At 40.4% G+C, this 19921-nt stretch overlaps 1 protein-coding gene across 1 annotated transcript; it reads left to right on the top strand.

The window, feature by feature from the left end:
- The first annotated feature begins 1668 nt into the window (after positions 1–1668).
- TARS3 (threonyl-tRNA synthetase 3) lies at positions 1669–19327 on the top strand. The gene is made up of 19 exons (XM_027741825.2): positions 1669–1933; positions 2589–2681; positions 3460–3650; positions 4197–4320; positions 5450–5571; positions 6377–6494; positions 7091–7155; positions 7834–7912; positions 9101–9247; positions 10758–10856; positions 11175–11341; positions 11853–12015; positions 12745–12882; positions 13319–13396; positions 13496–13596; positions 15930–16034; positions 16870–16942; positions 17630–17744; positions 17867–19327. The coding sequence occupies exons 1-19, from the start codon at positions 1688–1690 to the stop codon at positions 18013–18015; spliced, it is 2373 nt and encodes a 790-aa protein (XP_027597626.1). The 5' UTR covers positions 1669–1687; the 3' UTR covers positions 18016–19327.
- The last annotated feature ends 594 nt before the right edge of the window (positions 19328–19921 follow it).

The raw sequence follows: 19921 nt of genomic DNA, 5'->3' as shown, positions 1-19921 counted from the left end.
AGACAGAGGCAGCATTTTGGACAGAAAATCTGGGATTACTCAGAGAGGACAGAGGTGACACTTTTAACTGAAAACCTGACACAGTTGAGAGGGGACACAACCACTGTTTCATGTAGGGAAGTGTGAGGTGATGTAGAGGGGATAGAGGTGGCATTTTGGTGTCTCATGTGCAGGAGATGGGCACTCCATGGGCAGCAAAACCTTTCTGTTCTGTTTCTTTGACTGGGAGGAATCTTCAGCCGTATTCAATTTTGGGAGGCAGACTCGCAATTTCAGCACAATGGGAGTTGTACAATCCTCCTCAGCTCCAAGTCCTAAAGCCTGACAACTCAAACCTCTTCAAATTATTTACCTTGGTGCCAAGTTCCGCAATTGGTGCAAATATGCTGCTTAGTTTCAGACAACCTAATTTCATAAGAAATGGTGACAACCAGGAAGCATCCACCACAAGTAAGCTCTGACAGTGTTTATTTGACATTGAGGTCAAATAAGGATGCAATCTGACCCACACTTTTTGACATTGAAATTGTTTCATAATAACAATGAAGGGGGATGCAGCACAGACTGTCAGGGCCATGGGAACACTAACTAGCTATCCATATTTTCCACACTGACAGTGTCTCTTTCTTTCTAAGGCATCTGGTAATTGTCATTCTCTTTTATTTGAATAATCTTTTGAAGGACCAAGACTTTGGTGATTTTACGTGTAAGTCCTTTGCAAGCACGTATTTATATAAATGGTATTGTTAAAGCATTGCTTTTCTGTGTTTTTAATAACAAATAAGCTCCAACCATGCTAAGTTGGGTATTTGGGAACACAAAGCAAACTTGATGTTTTTTTCCCCTCCCTATTATAAACTCCTTATCATGTGCTCCGCAAAATGGCATGATCAGGATTTTGAGAATTAGTGATGCGATTCTTCGCTGCAGCCTCAGTTTATTCAGCTTCTTGTTTATGAGTGTTATGGAGAAAAGATTTGCAAAGAGCATTTTTAGATAAACTGAAGTGGGACTCCAACATGAGCTATCCAGAGAAGGGCAATGAAGATGGCGAAGGGTCTGGAGCACAAGCTTGATGAGGAGCAGCTGAGGGAGCTGGGGGGGCTCAGCCTGGAGAAAAGGAGGCTCAGGAGGAACCTTCTCACTCTCTGCAACTCCCTGACAGGAGGGTGGAGCCAGGTGGGTGTCAGGCTCTGCTCCCAGGGAACAAGGGACAGGATAAGGGGACAGAGTCTTGAGCTGCGCCCGAGGAGATTTAGGTTGGACGTTAGGAATAATTTCTTCACAGAAAGGCTGACTAGACACTGGAATGGGCTGTCCAGGGAGGTGGTGGAGTCACCGTCCCTGGAGGTATTTAAAGAACGACTGGACGCGGCACTCGGTGCCGTGGCCTGGCTGACACGGTGGTGTTCGGTCACGGGTTGGACTCGGTGGTCTCAGAGGCCTTTCCCAAGCTAATCCGTTCTGTGGATATCGGCACTTCCCAATTGCTCACCGGCCTGGGAGCCGGGCGGGCGGGTCCGTTATTAATTAACACCACAGCAGCGAGGGCTACAAAGCAGAATTCTCTCACTGAGCACGGGTGACGAGAACAGTCCCGCCCCCTCAGGCCCCGGGGCCGGGCCCGGGCGGTGTCAGGGCGGATCGGGCGGGGCGGGGCCGGGCCCGGGGGCGGCGCGGGGCGAACATGGCGGCGGCCGAGGCGGCGGCGCTGAGGGTGTCGCGGCAGGAGAGGGAGCTGCGCTGGCTGGCGGCCGAGGTTGGGCGGCTGAAGGAGCCGCAGGAGCCGCGCTGCCCCGGCACCGCCAGCCCCGAGCTGCAGCGGCTGCGGGCCGAGAATGAGAAGCTGCGCTACCGCCTGCTGCACCTGCGCCGCAGCCTGGCGGCCGAGCTGGGCCGGGCGGCGCCGGCCGAGCCCCCGGGTGGCGCGGAGGTACAGCCTGGCGGCGAGCGGGGGGTCCGGGACGTCCGGGCCCCGGCGGGGAGGGAAGGGGCGGGATAGGGGCGCTCACGGACCCGCCAGCAGCCCGCGGGGGTCGCGGTGCTCAGGGGGGTGCGAGCCTGTCGCGGTGTCCGCCCGCAGCACTGAACAGCGCTCCTGCCTTTGCGCGAGTGTCACAGAATCTGAGAATGGGTTGGGTTGGGATCGTCTCGTTCCAACCCCTTGCCGTGGGCAGCGACACCTTCCGCTAGACCGGATTGCTCAGAGCCCCATCCGACCTGGCCTTGAACACTTGCATGGATGTGGCACCCACAGCTTCTCTGAGCAACCTGTGCCAGGTGTGACAGCACTGAAAGTTGTCGCTGTTCAGTGCTTCCACGGTCTCTCTGGGGAGGCTTTGCCAGTGATAGCTGTAGTAGTGCCATTGGGCACTACTTTACCTGGTGAGCGGTTTTGCTGTGTCTGCAGAGCATCAAAAAGATGCAGCTTAGATGTGTCGTGAGAAGTCTTTGTGCTCAGGACATTACTTATTCCCCTGGAATTGCCTTTTTAGCCCAACATTGTAATGGTCTGGTTTGGTTTAATGATTGCTGGGAAAAGTCTTAAAGACACAGCAGGTGCATACTTTGTATTATCACTGTTTCAGAAAGTCTGCAGTGCGAGTCCAACTGATGCAGTGAATCAAAATAAAGAGGAAAAGAAAAAAGAAAATAAGGCTGTGAATCAACATCAGAGTGATGTAAGTGGTTATTTTATACTACATAATAATAGAAGAAGGAGTGTTGTTTGACCAGGTTCAGAAAGGGTGCTCAAATCTGAAATACTTTGCTGTATTTTGAAATCCCAGCTTTTGGGAAAAAGGCTTTCTGTAGCATAGAGGAAAAAAACCATTATTTAGGAGCTTCATCTTCTGTTAGTAGGGTTACTTTCACATTCTTAGATCTCTGCTTTTAATGTAAGAAAACGATTGGGGTTATTGGGAAATAAAGGTCATAATTCTGCAGTGCCTAAAGAGAGTGAAGGTTCATGAGCAGTTAAACAGCGTGATGGCTGAAAGGATGTTGGCAGCACTGGCTGTAGTACAGTAGAGCTTAATAGCTTATCTTATGTTAAACTAGAGTAACCTTCACATGAACTATCTTCTTTGAATCTGATGCTTGGAATGGACTGGCAGAAGTGAGGGCTTGTTGGAGTGATTCAGATTTCTCTAGGACACCTGCTAAATGCAAATTCTGGGGCAGGAATATAGGCTGCTTTCTGAGGTCAAACCCACAAAGCCACTTAGGCCCAGATTGATGACAGTGCATGGAAAATTGGAAAGCTGCTATAAAACAGTCAGAAAGTTGGATGAAACTATCCTATGTATAATTATTTACAAATGCTTTACTGCATTTTAGTATAAATTCTAGTGCAGTGAAATCTGGTCCAAGTTGGGACCTCTGGGGATGCACCAACACTGTGAATCCTTTATTTCTCTCACAAGTTTGTATGTACATAATCTGCTTTATTTGTTACAGCTACAGTGTGTGCCAAGCTTCATAGAAGACAGACTGAAGCTTTACGAAGCACTGAAAAAAGAACATGATGCTTTGCTAGCTTACAGAGCAGCCAACCAGAGCCAATCTATCAAAATTACTCTGAAAGATGGAACGATGGCTGAAGGGGAATCTTGGAAAACCACGCCCTATCAATTAGCTGTAGGAATTAGGTAACCTGCAGATTCAAGGAGTTGTACTTTTGCAGTGATAAAACTGTTACTGTCATTTGTGTCTTACCTTGTGAAAAATATGTCATGGTCAGTGGATGGTGACTCTCTTAACTTTGTTTATTTGGAAAGCATTGAAACTTCAGCTTAATGCAGAATAAACAGGTGGTTGAAATTACTGTTCTGAGTGATAGTTGAGGTTCATAACACTTGGGATCATAATGCTTGCTTACAGTTAAAGAGTAAATCAGTGAGAGTGCTAGGACTTAATAGAGACATCTGAAGTTCTGTGAGTTACCAGATACAGTAGAACCTGTTGTACAAAGCAGTCATTCCCCAGCACTGAAAACTGTGGAATGAGACTTCTCAAGACTTAAACACTTTTCCACTTTTAAGGTAAAGAACCTTAAGACTACCACAGAAACAAAAATTTAAGGTTTTCAGGTGCTACAAGATGTAGGTGTGATCTCACAGAGTTTAGAAACCTAAGGTCTTTTACAAATTGAACCTAAATCTTCAGGTCTCTTGTCATCTTTTCTGGTTTTTTAGTCAAGCGTTGGCCTCGAATGCAGTCATAGCCAAAGTGAATGGTGAACTGTGGGACCTGGATCGTCCGCTGGAGGGAGATTGTACTCTAGAGCTGCTGACCTTTGATGATGAAGAAGCAAAAGCTGTGAGTAAACACTCTCTGGTTTCTGCTTGATTAGAAGAACTAATGACATAAAATTGATTGCAGCATTAGGCTTTTAAAATCTTGAAATAAAAAAAAAAAAGCGACAGAACTTTAAAGTAATGTGTTTCCTATGATTCAGGAAAGATGAGATACTAAGTGCCTATAATCTGAGAGTGAATAAAATCTTGGTGTTCTTTTTATCCTTCTCTTTTACATAAACAGGTTATTTCTCAAATGAGATCATACAGAACATCTTGATTTGTATGCTAACTTGAAATAGTTTAATGTCTTCTAAGATATGTTTTGTGGTTTGACTCAGTGCATCTGAAGATCAGACTGTGAAAGCAAAGTAAGACTGTCTTACCATTTTCTAAAAATTGTCCAATATTATATTTGAGTCATTAATAAAATCTTCATCTCCTTGTACTGGCACTGTTTAATAAAACCTTAAGTAGTCATATCTGAGTCAATTAAACTATGAATATTCTTAGCAACATGCCCAAGATTTTTTTTTAATGGGGTTCAGTCTGAAACCTTTGTTTATACACTAGAATTAGACTTCGGTTTTGTCAAGTAATTATTCATGTGATTAAGCTTGTCTTAGGCATTTCATGTAAAGGCTTTATCTTGTAGCAATGGCTCTCAATTAGTCCAAATTAATAGAAACTTAAAACATAAGACTGGTATTGATCTACTGGGTTGTTGGCTCCCCTCTGCTGACATTTCAGGTAATGTCAGACCTATTAATAAATGTACTGAATGTGAACAGTGGAAGCTTAATTTGCTACATTGTTTTAGGTCTGATTAGTGTTGCATAGACTTTTGACTGACTGGAAACTAACTTAAAAATGAACAAGGTAAGTACTAAGTTGATGGGATAGCACACAGGTATAATCACAGTCTTTCAGACTGAAGTATGGTGGGCCTCTAATGCTACATCTGACATTATATCAGTCATTTAGAGTACTTCAAAATGAGAACAGGAAATTGTTTTACCTCTCTTAAAATTTAAACAACCTTAGTTCCAGTCTGTTTCCCATCTGCAGATATACTTAATGGTTTGGTTTTTTTCTTTTTAGTTACGCAATGCCATTGACCCCTTGGCTTGCTCACCTGACTTTATTTGCAGGTTTATTGGCATTCAAGTGCTCACATCCTTGGAGAGGCCATGGAAGGATATTTTGGGGGCTGCTTGTGCTATGGACCACCAATTGAGAATGGATTTTATTATGACATGTATATTGAAGATAGGTAAAATTTCAGTGTCTTAGAACTTTTATACTCCGTATTGAAGCTCAGTACTAGAATTATTTTGTTCTGTCAAGTTTCTGCATGTTAAAAGTAAAATCATGTCTCTAATATGATTTGAAGCTGACAGGTCAGTCTTCTGTGTAGACACAAATTGAGTGTGTGTGTGTATATTTAAATTCAGGAGCAGTGTTCAGACACCTGCTCTGTAAGACTTGCAGCTGTTCAATGTTCTGTGGAAAAAATGTAGAGTGGGTAAAACTTTGTGAACTTCTGGGGACACAAGGGAGATGGAAACCAAACCCCCATGATTCTTCAAGGAAACCAAGTCACTTGTACCAAGGGCACGTGTGCATGTAACTTGTATAAGTGTTTACTACTTTTCTAATCCTTGTGCACAGCTTTACAATTCTGTTTGTTCTTTGTTTATCTTTCTGTAGTCAGGGAGAATACTGAATCTGCATCAGCTGATAAACAGACTCCTGCAGCTGGGAGGGTTCCTCCCCTCCTTTTTTTTTTCCTAAATCATATGTATACTTCAACTTGAAGGTCTTCCAGACATTTGATCATGTCAAAGACTATTCTAGGAATGATTGCAGTGGGTTTGTTTAGGGTGGTATTGTTTGTGTTTCTGAGTTTAGTGTCTGAAAATAGAGCTGATTGGAAGAAACTAAGAAAGTACTGTGACAAATCACAACAACGCATTTTTATGGTTTCAAATTAAACCACTAGGAAGTGGTTAATTGAAAAAAATGGGAGTATCAGAATAATTAATTTGTATTTCTTTTGCCTGTGTCTTTTTGTTTAGAGGTGTGTCTAGCACTGAATTCCCACTACTAGAGAACCACTGTAAAAATATCATAAAAGAGAAACAGGCTTTTGAAAGGCTGGAAGTCAAAAAGGAGACGCTGCTAGACATGTTTAAGGTAAATCTTTTGAGTAGCTGTGGTTCTGGTAAAATGATCTTTTAAAATGTAAGTTTTCTTAGAATTCTGCATGTGACTGACTCATCAGAGTTTTACCTGTCTAGTAAAACAAAGAAAAAGAATACCATCCTTTACCCCCTCTATTTCCTCTCAAATGTTAAAAATAATTTTTATTAGTGCCTGAACACATTTTGATTGCACAAAATTGCACAAAAACACCTCCGGATCAATGAGATGACAGATAAGTACACAAAAGGCACACATTCCTTCTGGCTCACTTGCAGGGACAGGTCAAAAAAGACTTTTGGGTTAGCCCCCTGTTTTATACAGTGAATATTGCCAGTCTCACTGTACTGTGTAATTCAGGTGGTACTCGCCATCCTCAACACACCCTCAGGGGACTTTTTGTCCCTCCCCTTGTTTTACAACTCTTCTGAAAGGATGTTGAACTGTTGAATACAAGCTTTTTTTTTTTTTTTTTTTTAAGTTGCAAGTGTCTATTACTGATGCACTTGCATTATTAATACATAATTTTAGAAGAGAATTTTGTTATCCATTTTATTGATATTTCTGACTTTTCATGTTTCCACACACAGTATAACAAGTTTAAGTGTCGTATCCTTAATGAGAAGGTGAAGACACCAACTACCACAATATACAGGTAAAGAAATATACTCCAAAAGTATTATGAAGTATTTTTATACTTAGTTTATTTAAACTGAGAGGAGAATAAATTGGTTTTTTGTTTTGTTTTTTATTCTGAATTCTTGTGTGATTGGGACTTAAGTTTGCAGTTAACATTGCTACTGATGTAAAATGAGATCTTTTCTCTGCTGGGACAGATTAGGTCTCAGTTTGTGGGCAAATGGCAAATCCAGTTTTTAGTCATTCCCTCTGGTTTCAGTAAACTGATTAAAGTAAGTTACCACCCTTGACACTGGATTGGTGCATAGTGGATAACACTAACTCTTAGCTCATTGTGGGATGAGGAACCAGCTTATTCACTTCCTCATTCCAATCAGTTGGAAAATGGCAAAACCATTTTTCTGTTTGATGTGCATAGTTTGAAATGTCCTGGGCAACTTTAACATGAAGTTCACTTGTGGAACTATATGAATTGGTAACTGTGCTATGATGCTCTTGATAATAGATCAACTATGCTGAGCATTTACTGAGTGAATATCCCACTTCAGGTGGAATTCACAGCTGCATTTAGGGTGCACTGAACTTGCTGCTTGTTGCATATTTGTGTTTTTAGCACGAACTTGTCACATTAGTGACTGTACAGAAAAATGTTGGAGAGTTTGGAAATGAACACTTTTTTTCTCTTGGCATATAGATGTGGTCCACTGATTGATCTCTGCAGGGGTCCACACGTCAGACACACTGGAAAAATTAAGGCCCTTAAAATAGTTAAGGTAAGTTAAAATTAAGTATGCATCGAAACTGAAATAAACTAGAGCACAGTTGATTTATTTATATATTTATTTCTCCTGAGCTGATTATGCTAGGGTCCTTTTATTGTTTTCTTTGTTTACTCTGAAAATAGTCCTTCATTTGTTTGCCGGCTCCCACTGTACTAGTAGAACTACAGACTTTAATCATTTGTCTGCATCCAAGGTTTGCTGATTCTTGACTTTCGTGGTAGCACGTCAGTGAAAGTTAACAGCATCCTTTTTTATCAGAGTATTAATGTAGTAACATGCATGTTTAGACTGAAGAGTACTGCAAAAGCACTGTAACTAGTAGTGACTAAATTAGCCGTGGAACCAATTGTCCCATGCCCAGTAGAGAAGTGCAGAGCCTAAGCCCACGTGGCTGTGCTGTTCCAGTATCTCCAGCCATCACTGCACCTGTGTCCTGGCTGGAGTCTGGACTTGCTGTCACATCTCTGTGTGAGTGGTGTTGTGAGCATGCTCTGTTCTGCAGTAGATGGACATCCAAGTCGGAAAAGTACTAATTTGACCTTGTCAGATGGTACAGGAGGTAAAGTGGATGCTGGCAGATCTGCAAGTGCTGCTGTTAAAAGATGGCATTGCTTACAGGAAAGGCAGAGACAGTGTTGGCAGAGGCCTCTGGTTTTGTGGTGTAGTTTAAGTTATTCACAGATGCTAATTTTGGTAACCTTATTAGACTGACCTCATCAGAACATTAATCATAGTTGCTTCTGCTGGCTTCCTAACTGAAGTGTATGGAACTCTGAATTCCAGGGATTACATATTAGATTGTCAAAACAGCTCAGAATTAACTCTGAGAGTTAGGTTTGTTGTGTCTGTCATGTTTCCCCACTGCATTATGTTTTGAGTGTAAACAAGTGCTGCTTTTTTAGCTGCTATAGCATGAAATAATAAAGCATGATGTAAGTTGAAACAAGGTACCTAAGTAGAGTAAAAATATTCCTTGACCAGTCACTTTTGTTTGTCTTCTGTATTAATATGCTGACTGAAAGGCACTGCAATATCTTTGTGTTATAAACAAATGCTGAAAGACTGCATATGAATCTTTTCCCAAGGAAAAAAATAATAATGTTTGAACGTGTTAATGTTTATCCCTCCTTTCCCTGATATTATGTAATATTATCTTAAAGTCTGGGTTTTGTGTGTCAGAGTTCCTCTACATATTGGGAAGGAAAATCTGATATGGAAACTCTGCAGAGAATATATGGAATATCCTTTCCTGATAACAAAATGATGAAGGAATGGGAAAAAATACAGGAAGAAGCCAAAAACCGGGATCATAGGAAAATTGGAAAGGTACAGTATTCCGTTGTCTACTTATTTTATGCTTCTGTAATACAATTCATTCTCTTTCCATGTTTTTTAGTTTTGGTTTGTTTCTTTTTCCATTTTTGGCAGTTTGAATGAGAGCTAGTTCTGTATGCTTCTTGGTGTTGCTTACATTTTGAATTTTTCTTCTACAGACTCAACTTGTCACTTGCATACGAGTATTAAACTAATGTTGGGAAGAAGTTCATGGGTTTAGTCCCTTGGTTTAGGGAAGTACCTCTTAAACCTTTTAATGTAGAGTCTACCTAAACCACTGTATTTTTCGTAGAAGAGATAATTTATTTGAAAAGTGCATAAATACCATGGTTTGGTCTGTCTTTATTATAGGTATAAATAAGGTTTACACCTTTGCTATAGTTTTGTTGAGAGGGTGGAGTTATAGGGAGGGTATTTGGGAAAAGAAAGAAGCTTTGTGGATATGTAAAGGCACAATGAGCAGTACAGGTGAAAGCAGGGAGACATTTACTGGAAAAACTGTTGTGTAAATGAAGGTCAGCATTGTTGGACAGGAGGATGGAGGCATTAACCTCTTGCTGCTCACTGGGAGACATGAAAGAAGAGACTGGAGGGCCTTCACAAGCAGAGGGTGAACAACTGAGGTAACTCAGAAGAGGAAGAGACAATGAGAAATTTACAGAAAACAATAACAAAAATTTATAAAAAGTAGGAAAATGGTCTTTATGGAAGTGATCATGCTTATTTCTATTAACTTATTAAGACTTGAATATTTCTGTAGTATTTGTTTGATTACTTCTATGCCTCTTCATAAACAAATGATCTAATTTCAATCAATCAGAGAGATTCTTCCCCCAGAGGGTGGTCGGGCACTGAACAGGCTCCCCAGGGCAGTGGGCACAGCACCAAGGCTGCCAGAGCTCAAGGAACATTTGGATGATCCTCTGGGGCACAGGGTGTGACTCTTGGGGATGGGCCTGTGCAGGGCCTGGAGTTGGACTGGATGATCCTTGTGGGTTCCTTCCAACTCGGCATAGCCCATGAATTTATGTAGGGTTTATGAATCTAGTATCTATGATATTGAAGTGGGTAAAGCTCTCTGAAGATGTATCAGAGCCACACTGCTGAGCTTCTCTTTTTTTTGGGGTCAAAATGCTGATAAAAAGTGAGTGGCTCACAAGCTTCAGCCATTATCCCTCATGTGTGATGGATATCTGCTTAATTGCTTTACTAAAGCAATTAAGGTTAATAAAGGTAAGATTAGATAAGACTTCAGGATTTTGGGGAAACGTGTTTTTACATAGTCAAAGAATCAAATAGAATTCAGTGTTATTACGAACTTCTAAGAGTAAGAACTGCAGATCAGTTAACTGGTGTTGCTGAGAACTTGTAGACTTAAATAAATCATCTTGTTTCTGTAACGTGCCATCTTTGTGAACAGTGTCTCAATGTGTGTGAGGTAGTTATGTTCTGCAGTTCTATCTGAATTGTTGTTAGAGCAATCTGGTTTTAATTTACCTAGGATCAAGAACTCTTCTTCTTTCATGATTTGAGTCCTGGAAGCTGCTTTTTCCTCCCCAGAGGTGCCTTTCTTTATAACACACTCATGGATTTCATACGGGTGAGTATATGGTGATGTAACTCTTAAGAAATTTAATATCAGTTGTCAATCTTAAATTGACATTCATAGCACTGAGCTATCCACAGAAAAATAAGTATCTATGTATATAAATATTTAACAGATTTTCAGTGTGATTATACAGATCTAACCTGTTTTGAAAATAGTGCAGAGTGAAGCTGTGCTTTTCCAGTTGTGCAAAACTTACAGTAGTCCTTTAGTCTCTCTGTAAATTGCCATCATAATAACACAGTTTAAAAGAATCAAGCTTTGGCCTGTCAAAAGCTCTGTAACCTTTTAAATGGTGAATTTGTTCTACAGGGGGAATATCACAGGCGTAATTTTACTGAAGTTGTGTCTCCAAACATCTTCAACAGTAAACTCTGGGAAGCTTCAGGACACTGGCAGCACTACAGTGAAAACATGTTCTCTTTTGAGATCGAGAAGGAAACTTTTGCCCTGAAACCCATGAATTGTCCCGGACATTGGTTTGTACTCTTAGCTGGAAAACTTCTGATTTTCCTTCATTTATCCTTTTTGAGGCTGAGGAGAATAAATGGAGTATTAATACATGTTGTCATGTATGTTCACAATAGACTACTAAGCCAACTGGGTGTGTCGAGGGGGCTTCTCTGACAGTGTCCCAGAAGTAAGTCTGCCCTAAGTGAGCTAGGTTTGTGCATGCTAATACTAGTCTGTACCACTAGTGAATACAAGTTGTTTTGGGTAGAGATAGGCATCAGATGTGCTGTACCAAGAAGGTACAGATGAACCAGTCTTGATTAACTCTTGCAGTGGTTTTTTTTTCGAGGTGGTCTTCAGCAGTACGTTCTGAGTGAAACACTTTTTCTGTTTGCCTGTCTTTTAGGGTGCAAACAACCTGAATGAATAAATGCTTAAAAATGTGATTACTGTCTGTATTGATCTTGGTTTATTTCTGTGTTGTCTTAAATCTCCTGTAAGAAGGCTAAAAGGAAGGCTCTTTCATGTTCCTTCTAGCTTGATGTTTGCCCATCGTCCACGATCCTGGAGGGAATTACCTCTTAGACTTGCAGATTTTGGAGTTCTGCACCGAAATGAGCTCTCTGGGACTTTAAGTGGCTTGACTCGTGTAAGGCGCTTCCAGCAGGATGATGCTCACATCTTTTGCACAATGGAACAGGTAAAGAAAGACAACTCCAAAATACCAAGCACCTCCCACACCCCCACAAGTCAAAAAAACCCCAAACAAACCCTTTCTTCTCCCAGTGCAAACAGTAAACAAGTAAAGAGGAAGAAATCCCTGAAATATTTCAACTCTAGCTTCTTCCATTGTGTTGCTGTATAGCATAACGGTGCTTTTGATGGTTTCTTTTGGTAGGTTTAGGTGCTTCCTTCTTTGATATTCCATATTTCTTAACTCTGCAATATTGCTGAACTCAATAGCCTGTTGGACTTGGCTGCTTTGTTGCAAGTTTCTCAAATAATAATGCTGTACTCAGTTTTTTACTTTATTTTTATTTTTTTCTTTAAAGTTACAAAATGCTCATATCAAAAGCAGAAAACAGTATTATCTGAGGGATCTTATTGTTTGTGAATTATGTAGTAAGATTTTCTGTATGGAATTTTTCCATTTAGAAAGATGCACTGGGCAACTAAATCCCAAAAAATAATTTTTTTTTTTTTTTTTTTTTACATCTTCCATCCACCCCTGCAAAGAAAAAAGCTGTTGACCATGTTTTGTTTTCTCTAGTAATGCTGAACAAATACTTCAGTTTGGGTTTGTAGGATGTGGGGTTTAATTTTTTCTTATTTAATGGACTCTCTTATTCTGGTTATGATGAATTCAATAGTTTCAATTACATTTTTATGTAAGTGACTTTTAACTAATATATTTTGGTTCGTGTTTAAGATTGAAGAAGAAATTGAGGGCTGTCTTGATTTCTTGAAGTCAGTATATGCTGTCTTTGGTTTTACTTTTCAACTACATCTTTCTACAAGACCCGAAAATTACCTTGGAGAGTTAGAGATCTGGGATCATGCAGAAAAGGTAATTCATTTAAAAGCAAACAAACAAAGCAACTCCTTAATATTTGTATTTGCAGAGGTAGATATTTAACTGAGTTCCTTCTTGTCGAATAGTGAAATTGCTTACCTCAGATCCTAAATATTGTCCTGAGTGGAAATGCCTGTTGAAAAACATCACATTAGATCTGAAGTTACTGTATAAAAATGAGAACTTCCAGGTTCTTACTTAGCCCCTTATCTTGAACTGGTTAGATTTCTGGGTTTTTTTTCTGATTAATCACATAGTGTACAAGGAACTACTATTCCAAGGTTACTTGTCATAAATGAACAAATGCTTGAGCAAAAGGGGTTGTGCTGCCTGCTGGCTGCCTTTGAATTTTAAAGGCAAATGCTTTGACTTCCAGTAATGAGAAACCCTGCTATACCTTCTTTAATTACTCTCTCACTTTTTTGATTAGCAACTTCAAAACAGCTTGAATAAATTTGGAGAGCAATGGCTTTTGAATCCAGGAGATGGAGCATTTTATGGTCCTAAGGTCAGTGATTCAACGTTTTAATATAACTTTGGGGTAGACAAGAATGCAGACATACTGCAGGCAAACTGTATTTAGTAACTGTGTTATTTTGCTTCACAGATTGATATTAAAATCAAAGATGCAATTGGGAGGTACCATCAATGTGCTACCATCCAACTTGACTTCCAGCTGCCCATTCGATTTAATCTTACTTATGTTGGGTGAGTGGTTAAGCTAAATAGCTTCCTCTTTTAAATGAAATAATGAATAAAAATAATCATAAATGCTTTCATTATCTGTAATTCCCATTATGTATTAATGCTGTGCTGCTCATTTAATAAATGGTTAGCCTGGCAAGGAGAGTCACAAACTTGATGTAACAATAGCTCACTTTAGTTGAAATGCTACTGAGTGCAGGAAAATCTCATCAGCTGTCTTGTCTGCCAGTTCTGAGGACAACTGATCATATATAATGCTAAAAAAACCTCAGCTGAGTCAGTTTTCACTTTCAGCCCAGTCACAGTGTCTCCTTGGAAGACATACCATACAAATTCAAACATGCCTTAAGGAGCTGCTGTGTTTGTACTAAGTACTTCTTTGTTTTTATTGGGTAAAACTAGTTAACTTTGAACATAAACCCAATACAAAGAGTTTTTAGTGAAAATCTCACTTTGGCTTCCAGCTAGAAAGACGGATTTTTATCCACTGAGGAGATTAATCTTAATATCATGTTAACTCAAATACACATTTTCTGGGTTGTTTTTCTTGAAGTGTTTGTTTTTTGCATATTATCAAGATATTGATAGGGAAGTGTCATGGTTTGAGATAGCCCCAACATCCAATTCCCTAGCTCCATCCCCCCTCCCACATCTCAACCTAATGTGAGATGGGTTTTTCCAGACAAAACACACCAGACTCAAAGTGGGGAAAAGGGAATATATTACAATGACTGTACAAATAAATATAACATCACATTATACACATGATCACAACTATCTCTACCATGACATATGTATTTACAATGGATCAGATCTCTTCTCCCCTCCAAATAAAAGTCCAGGAGGGAAAGAAGGACAGATCCCTTCCAGTCTCTGAACAGCAGCATCTTCTAAGGCAGCAGGTTTCTTCTCATCTCATGCAGCAGCTGATAGCTGGCTTTCTGCCAGCATCCACGAGGGAGGTATTCAAGCTCCCCCGGCCCCATCGCCTCACAACCGAGGGGTCTTCCGTGGGCTTCGTAACCCCAGACAAGGTCGTTTCACCACGTCATATCACGAAGACACAGGGGGGTCTTCGTGACGGTCTGGTATCTCTTGCAGGGCCTCTGTGCCCTGTCTCTCAGGCTGCCACCGTGGCAGCAGTGCGAGGGGGGGAAGCCAAGGTCAACTCCCCCTGCATTCCTCTCGGAGCTCTCTAGCTCCTTTCTACAGTGCATGTCGCACTTCAAGGCTCTTTCAAGTAAGAGTCCATCATCTTCCTCCTTCCAGGAGGTCTCAAAGGAGTTTTGGGGATCTGGTATCAGTCTTACCCCCAAGAACTCTGTAGCTCTCAGCTGCTGGCTCTCCTTTCCTCGACTCTCCTTCCAGGAGTCTCCTCTGCAGTGCTGCATGTTGCTTCTGCTGCTTCTTCAGTTCAGGTTCTTATCTCTGGCTCTCTGCCACTGTTTCTCTGGTCAGCGTCGGCTGCTGCTCTGTGCCCATGGAGAAAACATCTCCCGGCATACTACAGGCACCTAGCCCAGCTTTATGCTGTTCCAGGTCCCTGCAGCCCCCAGCCAGGGGCTGGGAGGGGGCCAGAGGCCCCAAGGGGCTCAGAGCCCCTTCCTCGTGGCTCTACAACATGGCCACCTCTCCTACAACCAAACTACAACTCTTCTTTTCCGGTCTGGTTGTGATATGTTTACATTTCTGCAGGAGCGCCCATTGGGCAGAACTTCAAAACTTCCAGGGGTTTCCACCCCTTGGGGTCTACCACTTCTCTTAGCCTCTGGGGAAAACAAGGTTCAAACCACTACAGGAAGACAGAATAAGAATCTTTGTTACTTTTTGGTCCTGCTGCATGTTCTACAGTAGGTGCCATAGCTTTTTAGTAGGTGATGGTACTGTTGCAAACAGCTGGCTTTTTTTTATCACAGTATTGTAATTTAAGCAAAGTAATGAACAGGTGAGGTTCAAAAGGGCAGGTAAGGTCCTGTGCAACAAAATAAAAGCAAGTCATAGTGGAAGAGAGAGAACAAGGAAGAACATAAAATATTAAAATGCACAGAAATGGTGCTGAGTCAGTCGAGTGTCTTTTCAAATTTAAGAGTTAGTGTCTATGCCACTGGCCATAGGCATGATTATTTTAAGTCACTGTGATTATTCAGTATTCCTTTAAAAGCCTAGATGACTTAAAGGACATTATTAATAAAAAGAGTAGATTTTGCCTGAGTATAACTAACTGAATTTTGTCCATCTGTTAAAAGTAGAATCAAAAACACTAGTAGGATTACATGTGTGTGAGCTAAGACAATTTCAGTTTTTAAAAAAATTTTACTTGCTTTTTTTTTTTTCAGTAAGGATGGCGACGATAAGAAAAGGCCAGTGATTATTCACAGAGCTATTTTGGGATCTGTGGAGAGGATGATAGCTATTCTAGCAGAAAATTATGGAGGAAAATGGTATGTAGCACAAATGGACTTCTAAGAAGTGTTTAACAATGTAGAAAGTGCAGATCCTTCCTGATGTCCCATATATTATAATGCAAAAATAATATCCCTAGAATTTTCTCCAAATTAGTAGGTAAGATTACAAGAAAAGAAGTCCAGTTTTCTGGTCTGAGTTTGTTGGCAGTTATTATTTCTAATAGTTAATTTCTAATAACAAACTAGTTATTAGAATCAGTTTCATGAGACTGCAGAAAAAATGCAGAATAATGCAGAAATAAGAACTGTAATTAATGTGTAAGCCCTCCATTATTTTTGTTCCTTTTTTTCTTAAAAATCATGCTTTTGTACTGGGAAGATGTCAGACATATGTAAAGCAATTATTTGTATATATACAGACATGAATTAGTCTTAATATATGAAATATTTTTTGTGCTTCTGAGATGGGTTGGTTTATCTTGAATAAGCTCTGAAGGTATTTTTTCATTAATGTGTTTTTAAAGTATTAAGGAAGAGTTAATTCTTAGTTTCAGTCACTTATCTCTCTGACTGTTCACTTTTGACTGTAAAGTTAGAAATGAAAATTATGTGAAAAAAAAATTCTGTTTAAAAATGTGCAGTCTGCTAGGAAGAGAACAGAAAGTCCAAGTTCTGCATTTGTCATTTTACTGGGATCAACCCATTTGCTATTTCACGTGAACTTTGAAAACACGACGATAACGTACTATCCAACGTAAGCTAACATAAAGATTTCTATAAAGTGAAGAAATTATTATTGTGGAACACAGCTGTGGTTATGAATGCAAGTGTCAAGTGCACATTTATCCCATGTGTCCCTCATGCTCTCCAGGCCGCTCTGGTTGTCCCCACGGCAGGTGATGGTGGTGCCCGTGGGACCGACATCGGAAGAGTATGCCCAGCAGGTGAGAGCAGGGCAATTCTAATGGATCCTCAAGGACTTGTTCCAGAACGGAGAATGAATGCTTTAAGGATTTTGAAGGCGTATTTGGGGGGGGGGGAGAAGTAAATTTTTCAATATACAGTTTCCAGTCTAAAACTTGTGTAAGCCTGAGTAAGGGGTATGTAACTTTAAGTGGTTTGAGTTCTGTTATTATGGACATAATTATTAAAGGAAAAACATTCTGGATGACAACTAATGCTTCATTTCACTACTATCAGCTTAAAGTGGGGAGAGAGCCAGTTTCATCCATTTCCCACCGTGTATATTCTTGACTACATCACTTTTGACCATGGTGGGTTTTACCCCTCTCCCCTGCTTCTAATACAAGAATAAGTGGGTTTGTTCCTTCTGCTTTCTCTGCTTTCTCAGACTAAGGACACATTTTTAACACTGAGCAGTGTAGCTGCCTGAGGACAGCAGCACATATTTGATATGGATGTTACCTTCCAACTGCAGTCCTGCTAAGCCCTTAAGTGTGTGTTCAGTTTTCTTCAGATAAAGTCATTGGATTCTTTGCAGTGATTCATAAGAGCGATATTATGCACATACATGAATTAATTATTGGGAGAGATCAGTAATTATAGGATGTACAAATGTATATTTTAAAATATATAGTAATTCTGAGAGTGTTTTGGTTTGGTTTTTTTAGGTTTGCAACCAATTTTTTGAAGCGGGATTTATGTCAGATGTGGATCTAGATCAAAGTTGCACATTAAACAAGAAAATTAGAAATGCACAGCTGGCTCAGTATAACTTCATTTTAGGTAGGTAATTGCAGCATCTTACATTGCTGAATATCACTTAAGTTTTAATGTTAGACATAGAGTTTGTCTAGAGACTCATTTTGTAATGTAAATAGTTTCATATTATGTGTTATGTCTTGCAGTGGTTGGAGAAAAGGAGAAAGCAAATAATGCTGTCAACGTGCGAACAAGAGACAACAAAGTTCATGGAGAGATTTCAGTATCTTCTGCTATTGAAAAACTCAAGAAACTTAAGAGTTCACATATTCCAAATGCAGAAGAAGAATTCTGACGTTGCTGTTGGGGAAAAAAAAGAATATTAGCTGCCCGTGGGAAATGTTTCTTGTGCACAGCAGTGATGCTCATCTGAGAGAATTTTCAGTTAACGGATACACAAAATAAGCCAGTGTAGCAATGTTGGTGCTCCAGGAAAAGCATGAGAGGACAGATGCACCTGCCAACTCCTTTAGCAATCACATGAGTTTCCAATCTGCCTGAGTCAGAGAATGCTTGCTCAAAAAGTCCTACGCCTCTAATAAGATATGTTGGGTTTGCTGTGGAAGTAAATCAGGGCTGCATGACCCCCAGGAACAGGAGGCTGGGAAGGGCAGTGGCTGCTGTGGGAATGCTGAGCTCCCTCACTCACAGGGCAGGTGCATACCTGTGTTACAGAATGCAGAGCTTGGCGGTCGGTTGGTGCCTGAGGAGCAGTTTGGTTTAGGTTTTTTCTAGCTCCAGATTGTTACAAAAAACTTTTGTGGGGGGAATAGCTTGGTTGTTTCAGAATCTGTTCACAGACTACAAATACTTTGATGTCTTTGGAAGTCTCAGTGAAACAAGGCACTGATGGAGTTGGTGTGATAACTGGTTGCTGCAAAGGTGGTTACCAAGAATGCAGCTGAATTACTCCCCATATCTGTGTGTCAAGTGTTTTATTTTTTCCTGTGTTTGCTGTTGATTTGGCTTTTTCCTAAAACAAAAAAACTTTGAAAAACCTTTCTATGTGTAATTTATTGTTGCATTTGCTGGGGATACTGAGAGCACTGAGAAGGAGCAGAGGACAATTCTAATATTAAAACAGCATGTTGGAATTTAAATTTGCCATATTTCTGTTTTGTTTATGCTTGTAAATGATTTTTAAAGTTGCCATTGCAGGCAATAGAACTGGATTTTTTCTGAGATTTTTACCATGATTTCTTTTCACTTTCATATGCTGTTTTCTAGTTGAATAGCTTAGATAGTGTTAAATGTATTGCTCAGTTATCTAAGCTATACAGCTGTGATTTAAATAGTTGTGATTTAAATGCCACAGCCATAAAGCAGAAAATACTATTTAGTGCATAAATGTTACAGAGATGCAAAGCTTGTGTTTTACTTCTACCTGACACTTGTACAGACTCGTGTTTAATAGGCCTTTGTTTAGTTTGGTATTTGTTTGGGTTTGTGCATCTCTTTTTATCTCCTGCTTTTAGAAGAAAAGGAAAAAAACCAGAAGGAATGAGTGGTAGGAAAGCTTTGTGTTCCACTTAACAGAATTAACGGTGTGCAGAGCGTGATTTTTATTTATATTTCTATATTTCATGTATAAAATCGTTTGGCCTAGAGCTTATGTGATGCACGTGTGATATATTCAGACTGCAGAATTCAACTACTGGGTTCGTTTTTCTTACAGTGAAGTTCTAGCTTTTGCAAGTATCAGACTTTTTTAGCACACATGTATCGATGCTCTTGGCATTTCAGTTTTCATGTGACATGCAGCAAGGAGAGAGGTCAGGAACTACACAGAATCACAGAATACTTTGGGTTGGAGGGGACGTCTGGAGATCACCCAGTCCAACCGCCCTGCCAAGGCAGGGTCACCTGGAGCAGGTGACACAGGAATGTCCAGGTGGGTTTGGAATGTCTCCAGAGGGGGAACCTCCAAGCCCTCCCTGGGCAGCTGTTCCAGTGCTCTGCCACCCTGAACATAAAGAAGTTCTTCGTCATGTTGAGGGAGAACTTCTTGTGTTTTAGTTTACGGCCCTTGCTCCTTGTCCTGTCACCCAAAAGAGTCTGGCACCTTCCTCTTGGCACCCGCCTTTGAGGTACTTATATGTATTGATGAGATCAAATAGAAATCAGTAAAAATAATGTCAAGTTTCCTACAGGGAGAAATATGCAGAGAGAAGGGCAGAGGGCCGAAAGCAGTGCCCGGTGGC

Source organism: Pipra filicauda, unplaced genomic scaffold (assembly GCF_003945595.2).
Source record: "Pipra filicauda isolate LSUMZ 115617 unplaced genomic scaffold, ASM394559v2 scaffold7_size6619720_pilon, whole genome shotgun sequence".
Lineage (NCBI taxonomy): Eukaryota > Metazoa > Chordata > Aves > Passeriformes > Pipridae > Pipra > Pipra filicauda.
This window is presented reverse-complemented; position numbering and strand designations above follow the sequence as displayed.

Excerpts from the sequence above, each read along its gene's own strand:
- TARS3 (XM_027741825.2), top strand. The coding sequence starts at position 1,688 with ATGGCGGCGGCCGAGGCGGCGGCGCTGAGGGTGTCGCGGCAGGAGAGG. Across the intron at positions 1,934-2,588 it reads AGCCCCCGGGTGGCGCGGAG|AAAGTCTGCAGTGCGAGTCC; the intron begins GTACAGCCTGGC and ends TCACTGTTTCAG. Across the intron at positions 16,943-17,629 it reads CGGAAGAGTATGCCCAGCAG|GTTTGCAACCAATTTTTTGA; the intron begins GTGAGAGCAGGG and ends TGGTTTTTTTAG.